The sequence below is a fragment of the Rana temporaria genome, chromosome 11, assembly GCF_905171775.1.
Source record: "Rana temporaria chromosome 11, aRanTem1.1, whole genome shotgun sequence".
In the NCBI taxonomy this organism is placed as follows: Eukaryota; Metazoa; Chordata; class Amphibia; order Anura; family Ranidae; genus Rana; species Rana temporaria.
In genome coordinates, this window is record NC_053499.1 from 70,455,033 (window position 1) to 70,468,093 (window position 13,061).

At 44.1% G+C, this 13,061-nt stretch overlaps 1 protein-coding gene across 2 annotated transcripts in view; it reads right to left on the reverse strand.

Annotated features, from left to right (window-relative positions):
* The window catches only part of ADCY7 (adenylate cyclase 7), a 336,616-nt gene that overhangs the window by 65,859 nt on the left and 257,696 nt on the right, over positions 1–13,061 (reverse strand). For both annotated transcript variants that reach the window (XM_040328713.1, XM_040328712.1), the window contains 3 exons: positions 11,178–11,305; positions 8,183–8,341; positions 6,016–6,148 (listed from right to left, as the gene is read on the reverse strand). In XM_040328713.1, the coding sequence (XP_040184647.1) occupies positions 6,016–6,148; positions 8,183–8,341; positions 11,178–11,305 (420 nt within the window). The remainder of the gene's footprint in view (positions 1–6,015; positions 6,149–8,182; positions 8,342–11,177; positions 11,306–13,061) is intronic.

The following is a 13,061-nucleotide window of genomic DNA, read 5'->3' on the forward strand; positions in this document are numbered from 1 at the left end:
AAGTCTCTAAACTGGACATCAATTTTTACAAACCATTTATGAGAGATCCATATGGGAGCATTATGAAATACATAAAGCAATTGGGGGGCCCAAGACCATTTTAATTAGGTTCGCCCTCCCAGTGACAGAGAGGAAGTTTTATCCAAGCCGAGCATTTCAATCTGAGCTTGTGAAGCAAGGGGACCATGTTCAAAGTGAGATATTGGCTCTTGTCCGGCGACGCCTGTATACCCAAGTAGCGAAACTCGCTAACCGTAAATATTTCCCTGGCTCAATCAGGTAGGGGTTTTGTTAAGGGGTCTAAAGGCATTAACACTGATTTGTTCCAGTTTATACTGAACCCCGACAGTCCTCCGAAAGTAGCGATCAAACTCATCACACGTTCCAGAGAACTGGCAGTGTCCCCGAGATACAAGGTATCGTCAGCATATAAGGAGATAACATCTTGAGTGGGGCCTCTGCGGAAACCCCTTATGGCTTGCGACGCCCTGACATTAATCGCCAAGGGTTCTAGGGCCAAGGCAAAGAGCAGGGGCGACAAAGGGCACCCCTGTCTCGTGCCCCTATACAGGCGAAACGGCTCCGAGATGTTCCCATTAATACGCATTCTTGCCGATTGGGAGCTACATAACAGTTTTATCCAACGTAGAAATGAGGGGCCTACCCCAAATTTTTCAACACTTCCCAGAGGTAGGGCCATTCCACGCTATCGAATGCTTTGGCCGCGTCTAAGGAGAAAATGGCCCTATTACCCAGATTGTCTGTGGGCAATTGTAAATTGAGGAATAATCTCTGCAAATTCTGGGCGGTGGACCTCGTGGGAATGAACCCAGATTGATCCCTGTGAACTATTGATTGGATACATTTAGCCAGCCTATTTGCCAGGACCCGTGCCTAAAGTTTAATGTCACAAGTCAGTAGCGAAATAGGCCTATAAGAATCAGGCGATAAGGCATCCTTACCTGGCTTTAGTAGCACCACTATAAGAGCTTCCCGCACGGAAGGGGGGAGCTCCCCAGTTTCAAATGCCCTATTATAAACTTTCAGGAGGTTCGGAATTAATTGGGTTGTATACCACTTGTAAACCTCTGATGGCAAGCCGCCTGCTCCAGGCGCTCTTCCAATCTGTGCATGAGCCAGCGCCTCTAAGAGCTCTTCCTCAGTCAGAGGAGCGTTAAGTAGGCCTGCATCCGAAGCAGACAAGCAGGGGATGGGGTATTTATCCAAAAAAGACTTAAAGGGTCACTAAAGGAAACATTTTTTTTTTTGCTGAAATGACTGTTTACAGGGTATAGAGACATAAAAGTTAACCGATTCCTTTTAAAAATGATTAAAACTAGATTAAATTCAATCATATAATGTACCTGCAGTTTCACTTTCGTTTTTAAACTGGTTTCATGTTTCTGTGAAGTAAAGAGACCCACAGAACAAAAACAAACAAATCCAGGGCAGTGTTTTGTTTTTAAAATGAATCTGATTGGTTCTGAGGAGTTTTAGACACACAGCTTGGACCACAGTGAAAAGCTGCCATGAGATTTTTCATAAGGAGCCAGACAAGCAGGAAGTGTGGAGATCACAGCAGAATTACAGCAACTTCAAAGCAAAAACGAACAATAAGGACATGAAACCAGTACTGCAGTAAGGTAAAGGAAGCTATTTAGCTAAAAAAAAATTCCTTTAGTGATCCTTTAAGGAGTTTAAACAGGAAAGGAGGAGGGGGCCCCTGGCAGCAGGGGCCTTGCTGGGACTCTGTGCACCCTCTCCACTGAAAACATTGGGGAGAACGCCTCCTTTTCAAAAGCAGTGAACAGCCATTTTTTCAATAAAGTCCACTGGGTTCTTCCCCTCAATCTTTTCAGGCAGGCCTATGGCTCTCAAGTTATTCTTCCTCATCCTGTTCTCCAAGTCCTTAAAACGGGCCGTATGTTGTGAGACAAGATGGTTATTGTAAGTGAGATCCCTTTGCATAGGCACCATATCATCTTCGATGGAGCTCACTCTCCCCTCCAGGGCAGATGTTCTCTCTCGTAGCTTTTGGGCATCCTGTCGCAGGAAGGAGATCTCAGCCTTCATCCCCTTGATTTCAGCAGTGAGTGTGGGTAAGAGATATTGCTAGTGGTTACTGCTGCGAATATATCCCTCAGCGTGGGTTCAGCCTCTGTATTTGGACTGGAGGGGGTATGGGGGGGCCTAGTGGCCGTGCTTCCTGGAGTATTCACTGTGTCCCATGGGAGGTTGGCTACATGCCCGTCCTCCAGCAGTACCGTGTCATCCGCCTCAGAGAGACCTCCAGAGGAATCTTCTGGATTGCTGGTGGAGGAAGTCGGGTCCGTAGAAAGTGGCATGGAGAACAGCTTCTCAGCTCCCTCCCTATGCTTCTCCCTTGTAGAGCGCTGGGCGCCATTTTGGACCATGCTGTCTGCTGACTGGGACGAAGAAAGTTTCTTTGTGGCAGACATCTGGGCCGTATCAACACCGGAAAGGTATGTCCGTGTTCCAGAGGTCTTCCGTTACCCGGTGTGCTGTGTGTAGCGAAGCCAAAGGTATGTATCCAGGAGTAATGTACAAAGTTTTGGCGCAGAGAAGTGAAAGCATGTCCGGCTACATCCGCTGCCTGGCCACGCCCCCAACTCTTTAAATTTAAAACAATGCCTGCAGTCTTGCAGTCCTCCTCAGAAAAATGGATATTCTTGAAACTGGAACAAAAAAGAAAGAAGGAGGGCGCAACGACCCTGTGCATTACCAATGGTAGAGTTTTATTAAAAGCATAAAAACAATGGCCCAGATTCACAGAGAGTTGGGCGCAGATTACGCCGCCTTAACGCAAATGCTGTACGCCACGCCGACCCAGCGCAGAGAGGCAAGCATGGAATTCAGGAAGCCAGTGCTCCCAACGCTGCGTCGGCGTGGCGTAGGTTTCGAAGGCGCAGGCCGGCGTAGGTGGAAGTGGGCTTGACCCATGCAAACCCATGCAAATGAGGCGTGACCCCATGCAAATGATGGTCCGAGCGCGAAGACAAGTACATTTAACAAACTGTGCATGCGCCGTGACGTGGACGCATCCCCCTGCGCATGCTTACAACCACGTCGGAACAACTGCCTAAGATACGCCGGATCACTGCGTATGCCATGAGCGTAACCTACGCCCAGCCAGACACACGTCCAACGTAAAATACGCCCGCTTGGCCAGTTTGTGTTCCCTGGTGCAGACCTTTGCATGTCTGCTTCTGGGTTACACCTCCTTTATGGGGCTTAACTTTATGCCGGACGTACAACTTACGCGCACCTCTCGTAGCGTGCGTCGAGGAGCACGCAGGTTCATGAATCGCCATATTTCCCTCATTTGCATATTTGAATGACTAATCAATGGGAGCGGCACCATGCTCCCAGCCTAAATGTGCGCCCACTCTACTCTGGCGTAAGCAAGATACGTTGGCGGGGTGTAGCCTGGTTTTAGGCGCATCTGTTTGTGGGTCTTGCGCACAGATACGACGGCGCACATTTGCACTTACGTCGGCGTAACTTGTTATACGTCAGCGCAAGTGCTTTGTGAATCCGGGCCAATGTTTATACTCACAAACGAGCATGTAAGAAAGGTTTGTCAATTGGTCAGACTGCATCTCTGGACACCTTAAGATGACATCCCAAATGGCGTTTCAAGGGCAAACCCTTTTCCTCAGAGCCTGGATGGTCAATGGCTAGTCTCTCCTGATTGCCTCTATATGTATCCACGTGCCCACGCCCCAACAACACACTCCAGAAAAGGTCACACCCATATACGTGGCTTAGCTTCACCTGGTGGCTCAAATAGCTCACATAAAACACATTCCTATTCTTAAATGGGATAGAATATCCCACATCTATAATCAATGGATGTATTTCTGAAGTAGGATTAATATAGGTACCGTGGACGGCTGGAAGTGTTGGGTGGAACGCAAACACACCCACACTTTCTGGCTATGGGATGGCGTGTCGCTGGGCTCTGATGAAGAAGCTCTGTGCCAGCCGGCAGTGACCCTCATCACATCCTCCTGACTATTCGGAGTGCGGTTTGGGTTCTACATGTTGCAACCATTTATGGAATTACTTTTTCACTGTGTACCTTTCCACTACAATTGTGAATAGGTTTTATATTGTAATTCAACAAAATTCATCTAAACGGTAATACACTAGGCTGGTGCGTCCTTGTTTTCTTTTCGACGTCATGCTGCCCACCCGGCACACTAGGAGGCTCCTGTAGTATACAGGTTTTAGAGTGCCCACCACCCGGCGTGAATTCTGCTCATACCACCCCCCTCCTATCGATCTGCAGGGACTGTGACATTGAGGTAAGACGCGGTGGACCATTCCTGGGGGGCACTCTACCTATAATAATCCTACTTCAGAATACATCTGACACGTACCTTGGAGATGAACCTGACGTGCAGTGGGAGACCTCTCGTACAGCCCTGGTACCAGGGTCAATGGAGTTGTGACAGTGACCGTAGGAGCACAGTGAGGTATGAGTGCCTGCTGGGTACTCTAAGAGCAGGGATGATGACCACTGAGAGAGGCTGGAGCTGGCTGGAGTGCAGATCAGTGGATGCAGGTTAGCAGGATGCAGGTCAGCTGGATGCAGGTCAGCGGGATGCTGGTGCGCCAGAAAACAGCAGGTGCGCACAGGTGCAAAACGACGGGCAGGAGAGGGGTCAGACAAGCCAGGTCATACACAGAGGATCAGTTCAGGCAGGAGCAGCAGGCAGAGGATGGTCAGAGTTCAGGCTGGTTTTGGCAACAGATGATCAGGCAGACAGGTAAACAGAGCAGGGTCAAGGAAGCCAAAGGTCAGGACTGGAGACAGCAGCGAGGTCAGAGAGCCGGGTCAGTATCAGATCAGTCAGGTCTCAGAATAAGCTGTAGATCAAACAGCAACGGATGAGAAGCAGGAGCCCCCTTTTATAGGCCACTCGGTGCCAAGGCAGCATTACTGTGCGCTTACTGTGCGCGCGTTTGGCGCACGTCTGTTTATCGTTGGAATCCTGCTGGCTGGGATGCGCCTGACCCCTGTTGCAGGTCTAAGAGGCGTGCGTCCATGACAAAATCCATTGATTATAGATGGGGGCTATTCTATACCATTTAAGGATAGGAATGTGTTATGTGAGCTATTTGATTCATCAGGGTGAGCTAATCCACGTAGATGGGTGTGACCTTTTCTGGAGGGTTTCGTTTGGGGCGTGGGCACTTGGATACATATAGAGGCAATCAGGAGAGACTAGCCATTGACCATCCGGGCTCTGAGGAAAAGGGTTCGCCCTTGAAATGCGTCCGCCATTTGGGATGTCATCTCACCCCTCGACATCAGGTCCGGGTTGCAGGTGTCCAGAGACGCAGTCTCACCAATTGACAAGCCTTTCATACTTGCTCGTTTGTGAGTATAAATATTGTTTTTATGCTTTTAATACAACTCTACCATTGGTAATGCACAAGGTCGGTGTGTCCTCCCTTTTTCTTTTTTGTTCCCTATGACATTTTCATATCAAATGACCCTATACTCCACACTATACATAGTTAAATCATATTGGCAAACTACAGATCTGAATGGTCCTGTGTCAAGTTCGGATACTCTGGGCCAAATGAATGTTTACTGTTTTACCTGTCAATTGATTTCTAACTTTGTTCAACTTTGTGATTAACACTACACTACTTCCTGTTTATGCTTTTCTGCTTCCCCAAATCTCTTCCCTGCTAACTTGATAGATCTGATAATGCGGATTCATTGTCCAGTGAACAAGCTTGAGGCAATAAGGTGACACTGGAAGGTGTATTGCTAAAACAGAAAATAAGCGGATCACCTGCTTGCTGTAGTGTTACAGATGTACGTAATTAGAAGTTCTTTGGCAGCTAAAACAAACATAAATATACTATAGCTTTATATTTAATAATTTTACTGCAGTTATGCAAAAATAAAACATCCTAGCAGTTGGGACATGTGTTTTTAAATTATGATTAGCTCTACTCTACCCATACAACACTTACCCTCGGATCAATGACAAGGTAAGTCTTAATATCCATTTCCTTAAGATAAGGGTCCCTTATTTCTCCATACCCTTCTTCCACACTGTAAGCTCCATTTAGGTGTTTCAGTGTTGCTTCCGTGATGTGGACCCGACTAACAAACCAAGAGAAATGCAATTTTATTTAAGACATGGTCTTATAAGGGATTTACACAGTGACTATACTATAACTGCATCTTGTTACTGATACAGAGATTTTATTGTAAATAATCCAGTTGTAAACCTTAAAATTATTAACTGCAAACATCAAAAGTCCATTTACTCAATTGTTTCCCTGTATTTCAGTGATATAACTATTATACTGCACTTCTAGTTACTACTTTTTGTGCAAATAGTATCTTATCCTCTAGCAGCTCTGTATACAATGTTTTTTTTTTTTACAAAAGGCAAATCCACTTTGCACTACAAGTGCAAACTGCACTTGAAATTGCACTGAAAGTGCACTTGGAAGTGCAGTCGCTGTAGATCTGAGGGGTAGATCTGAAATGAGGGGAAGCTCTGCTGATTTTATCATCCAAAATTGGGCAAGCTAAAATGTTGTTTTTTTATTCTCCTTGCATGTCTCCCTCGGATCTACAGCAACTGCACTTGAAATTGCACTGAAAGTGCACTTGGAATTGCAGTTGCTGTAGATCCGAGGGAGACATGCAAGGAGAATAAAAAAACAGCATTTTAGCTTGCCCAATTTTGGATGATAAAATCAGCAGAGCTTCCCCTCATTTCAGATCTACCCCTCAGATCTACAGCGACTGCACTTCCAAGTGCACTTTCAGTGCAATTTCAAGTGCAGTTTGCACTTGTAGTGCAAAGTGGATTTGTCTTTTGTAAAAAAAAAAAAACATTGTATACAGAGCTGCTAGAGGATAACGTTGATAAAGTTAAAAAAGATAGAGAAAAAGGTTTTATTTAAAAACGAGTAAAACCTGCAATTGTAGCATCTAGCACAGGAGATAACCATCAACAATCATGTAGGTGGTGAATAATCTGTGGATTCAGTCCAACAAAAGATTTTCTTTTTTATTACCAACATTGTAATTAATTTGTAATGTTTCTTATCGACACCCCTCTTAACCACCTCCCTACTGGCCCATAGTCATATGACATCCACAGATGGGATCTCCCATCCTGGGTGGACGTCATATGATGTCATGGGCTTCCCGGCCGGCTGGGGGGCGCGCGCGACCCAGTGCACACACAGATCCTGTCAGAGGTGAGGAGACCGATGTTGTGTTCCCTGTACAGAGGAACACGCATCGGTCTCCTCCCCTTGTGAGTCCCCTCCCCCTGAAATTAGAATCACACACTAGGGAACATATTTAACCCCTTCGGCGCCCCCTGGTGTTAACCCCTTCCCTGCCAGTCACATTTATACAGTAGTCAGTGCAGTTTTATAGCACTAATCGCTGCATAAATGTAAATGATCCCAAAAATGTGTCAAAAGTGTCCGATATGTCCATCGCAATGTCACGGTCACAATAAAAATCGCAGATCGCCGCCATTACTAGTAAAAAAAATTCAATAAATCTATCCCCTATTTTGTAGACGCTATAACATTTGCGCAAACCAATCAAAATACGCTTATTGTGATTTTTTTTTACCAAAAATATGTAGAGGAATACGTATCAGCCTAAACCGAGGAAAACAAATATTTTTTGTATAGATTTTTTGGGGATATTTATTATAGCAAAAAGTAAAAAATATTGTTTTTTTTTCAAAATTTACACTTTTTTTTTGTTTATGCGGGGGCCGTTTAGTTCATAACACGTTACATGTTACCCCCTATATATGACTGTAACATGTAACAGGTTTCGAAAGGTAAACTTATTCCTTTAAACAATCATCTTTAGATTTACATGTAAATAATCTGTTAATATGAAACAGTATAATCAGAGAGGCATTCTCTCTATATAATTGCTGGCAAATCTAAACCAAAATGGCAAAACCTGATTTTTCAGGCCATCTTAAACACTAGTAACATATCCCCACATTCACCAAATAGAATCAGACTGTCGGATTTTCAAGTGCAAATCTGTAAATTTGCATCTGCTTGGAGGCAATGGGGAAAACAACAGTTATAAGAAACCAATGTTGTGTATTATTCCTTTAACACATTTCTAAGATTTTTTTACCCTGGTACTCCTGCAGATTCCATACGATTAGCCAAGGAGACATCATGTGACCAAACATCAAATTGCCATTTTCGCAATCCTATGACACCACAGAGAACATTTCCAGAATGCACTCCAACCCTCATATTAATATCTGCTCCAGTGGCTTCTCTCACTTGCCTAAGGAAACAGAAAAGCACATACCGTAATTATGAAAGACCCCACAAAACACACGCACTATAGATACAAAGTTCAACTAAATACTGTCAGATCTATCATTCTTACAAAACACTGAACATGTGGCAAATGCTTTGTAACTTACATAATTCAATCACTGATCAACGTTCATCTTTTTTCAGTTCTGAAAATATTTTACATTTAAGGCTGAATTCACTGATAATGTGTAATCTTTCAGTTCTGTAACTACTAGCTACTGTGGCCTAATGTTTGACCTATACCTAATAAAGTCCTAAAGTTTAGCTGGAAATTCATGCACATCTCACAACCCCTCCATGAAGTAACATGGTGTATCCATCACTTCTACAACCCTCCTGTGAGCACTGCACTCCAGGCTGACTCTTAAAGTGTCACTAAAGGCAACATTTTTACTTTTCCACTTTGGATAGAATAAGGGAGGGTAATAACCCGTCAGTTTTTTTGTCATCTATGTCCCACTGGGGAGATTCCCCTTCACTTCCTATCCCATAGCCACAATAGAAAGTGATAGGAAATCCTTCCAAAGTAATGACGTTCCAGTGTGTCACAAGGGTCACCAGAACAAGCGCCCCATTGGAAGATCTCCCCAGTATTCCTATTCTGGAGACAAAATTTGGGATTTTATTTTACTTTCACTTTCCATAACAATACACAGAATAAATAGAGAGAGTGAATCTCCCTAATGGGGACATAGCTATAGAACCTGACAAGAGTTCAAATCCTTCTCTACTCTATCCAAAACCCCCCAAAAAATGATGTTCTGCATTTAGTAACATTTTAAATACAACCAATGAAGCATCACTGTATCTGAATGGTTGCTTCTGTAATACCAGATTTTACCAGTGAGGGTACATCTGAATAAGGCTTCATGTACACAGGATGTTTTAAAACCTCTCCTGAATGATTTAACCGGTTAACGACCGGCTCATGTACATATAAGTCGGCAGAATGGCACAGCTGGGAAAAGTAACGTATATTTACGTCACTTTGAAATTCCTGCTGTGCGGGCGTCCCTGCCGCAAGCTCTGTGACCGTACCCATGGACTCAATGTTCGCCGGTGTCTCGTGATCGGTTCACAGAGCTGCAGAACCGGGAGAGGCAAGTGTAAACAAGCTTCTCCCCATTCTGCCTAGTGACACTGTCACTGATCGTCTGCTCCCTCTCATCGGGAGCAGCGATCAGTGATGTGTCACTCGTAGCCATGCCCCCTAACAGTTAGAAGCAGTCCCTAGGACACACTTAACCCCTTCCTAGCTCCCTAGTGGTTAACCCCTTCAATGCCAGTCACATTGGTACAGTAATCAGTGCATTTTTATAGCACTGATTGCTGTATAAATGTGAATGGTCCCAAAATAGCACCAAAAGCGTCCAATGTGTCCGCCATGTCGCAGTCACGATAAAAATGCATTAAAACTACCCCTATTTTGTAAACACTATAACTTCTGCGCAAACCAATCAATATATGCTTATTGCGATTTTTTTTACCAAAAATATGTAGAAGAATACATATCGCCCTAAACTGTGGAAGAAAAACATTTTTTTATAGTTTTTTTAGGATATTACTGCAAAAAGTAAAAAATATTGCATTTTTTTCAAAATCATCGCTCTATTTTTGTTTATAGCACAAAAAATAAAAACCGCAGAGGTGATCAAATACCACTAAAAGAATTTTGTTTGGGAGCCACGTCGCACGACCGCGCAATTGTCTGTTAAAGCAACGCAATGCCGAATCGCAAAAAGTGCTCTGGTCTTTGGTCAACTAAATGGTCCGGGGCTTAAGTGGTTATCTTGACAGATAGTAACTGTAACGACACCCACACTAACAATGAGGACGCCGGCCGGAGGGGGGGGGGAGGAGCGTTGCTGGACCGTGGAGCAGGTGAGTGCATGTTTATTAAAAGCCAGCAGCTACACTTTTTGAAGCTGCTGACTTTTATAAAACATTAAAAAAGCTTGGAACTCCCCTTTAAGATTTTGAATATTATCACCTCATCAACCCAGCAGAGGTCAGCAGTATGGGCAGTTAGCAGGGCAAGTACTTTAGTACTTTATTTTATCTTTTAAAAAGAGTAACAGAGTGGCTTTAACCTAACACTTTAACATAGACCTAACACTTAAAGTGCAACTAAATGTAAAACTTTTTTTTTAGTTTTGGATACAGTGAAAAGGAATTAGAACACATGTTAGTTTTATTTGCTGTCTGTGTCCCCCAGTAGGGAGAGTCACCCTCTATATTTGTCCTGTTTACCATTATCATTGAAAGCGAAAGTAAAACAAATTCCCAAATGTTGGGTTTTCCCCTAAAAAGTGAAAGGAAATCTTCCAATGGGGACACTAGTTCTGGTGACCTGGGGGTCCCCAAATAAATTCCATTAACTTAACAGGGGTTTCCTCTCACTTCCTGTTTGGCTATTGGACAGGAAGTGAAGGGAAATCTCTGCAATGAAACAGATGGCAGGAAAAAAAATGTCCCTCCCCTACTCCAAAATGGAATCCATAGTTCTTCTTTAACTCTCAACATTTAACACTTTACCTGACCACTAATACTAAATCTGTGACTGAACTGCCTAATACTTAACATTAACCACGACTATTAACTCACTAACCTTTCAAACTAAAACCTAACGTCACCTGTAAACTAATTGCAAGGAGCCTCAAAATAAAATGCTTTTGGAAATTCCAGTTTCAGGCACCTGATGCATTGCAGCAACACAATGGACACTACAAGAGAACCTTGCATTTTAATGGTCCACTTTAAGTGGTAAACCATGCTTTCTTTCAATATTAATTTGAACATACTTAATTGCATCACACATGTCCAGCCCCATCTTGACACAGTTCCTGGCATTGTTGGGTAAAGACACTGGCAGGCCAGATACGCAGTAGTAACAGTCTCCTAAAATCTTTATCCTCATGCATTCATTTTCCTGTAAAGAAAGAACATAAAACAATTATGAGTATTTCAATGTTGAAATATATAAGTAGCATTTCATATAGAAACCTAAGCTGTAAATGTTTAAGCAGCACCCCTACATTCCTGTCATTGCTTACAGTATGTACTATGTGTAGCGCCCTGCTCCTGATGACAGGCACTATGTCAAATTTAGAGGGTGTCTGAGCCGATAGTTTGGCTCAGACTTTGTTAATTAAGGCTAAATCAGCCTCTGTTCTGGCTGTGCTGGATGGATTTTCCTTTGCTTGCCTGTAGGTGGCGATAGTTCCAACATTAGCCTGTGGTGGTAAGGCAAGCCATCATGTATTGGGTGTCTTTCCTCAAGAACAGCCCAGTGGGAGTGGTCTCCCCGCTGGGCAGGCTGGGGAAGAATACTTAAGGGGCAGACGCCATTTTTATGGGGGCTTTTTTCGCCTTGTGGCGCTCCTGGTGCGAGGTATGTGTCGTGTGATTATTTAGCCTCTGGGCCATGCTGGCCCGAGGCTGCATTTCTGCCTTTCAGGCCCAGGTATCCTGACTGGGGACTACGCTTTGGAGGTGGTTGTAACGGTAGGGCCCGTGGAATCCAGAAGCTCTTACAAAGTATGAGCCAGGAAATAATGGACATATCTTGGATTGCTTTAACATGGGTCTGTAATTCACAATATATTCTAAGAGATCTGGAAGAACTATTTACAGGTTGTTGATTCTGAACTCAACAGGTTAATTGAAAAAGTGACTTATTCAATGTGGGAACACAGACTGTTAGGTGTTAATGTTGTCTGCTACTGTGATGTAAATGAATCTAGGATGGCTCCTAAGACCTTTTCATTGTGTTGTGCTAATTGACACTGTATTGTGTGAAGGAGTCCTGTGATAAATGTGTATTGTGTGGCACGTGAGAGGAGTCGGGATGTCTACCTTGAGGGGTCATGTCTCGGAGTCACCTTGTCTGGGTAAATGATTAGTTAATTAGCTCATGTAAATTATGTCAGAGTGGGTGTCAAAATGTCTGACTAAAAGATGTGTATTGAGGTGGCTCGTTAGGAACATTGTATAATGTGGGTGGAGTTGGGTCATTGTTCATTTGATTACTGCAGTATTATTTTTGTGTATATAAGAGCCCACTGTCTCAATAAAGATTGTCAGACCTGCTTGAACTTCATAGAGAGCTGTGTGTGTCATGTTAATGGGGGAATTCGTATGGGTCGTGTTCGCCGGATTGTGGAGTGTCAATAGCTGTCTTGGGTTCGAAATGGAATATCTTAAACGGCGTTAACCCCTGTCCCATTTGGGGTTCCGTTACAGTGGTCCTGTGCTGTCTGTCCTGCGGGAGGAAGCCACTCAATGGAGGAAGCCAGGGGAGGACCTATCCCGCAAAGGACCGAGCAGAAGGCTGGTACTTTGGGAGAGGCCTGGTGACTTATTGAAGGATACACCATAGCCTACAATACCTTACAGTGTGCCGGGTTGGCTTAAAGGCTCTAGAACTGTAAGGCTGGATCTCCAGGTACCAAATCCTGTGGCAGAGGATTCCGGAATCCCTCATCTGAACTTGCAACCAGTCTGTGGCAGAGACTGAGATTATTCTTGTCCGTGCATCATCCCGGCTGCTAGGCCAGGTGAGAGGGGCCTATCCGGGTGAGCAATACCCACACAAGAGAAAGTGGTGAGTGTGACTTTGAAGTTTAGCAATTCCCCAGTGATCTGCCTTGTGCGCCTGAACCTTCCCCTGATCCTTCATCCCTCTA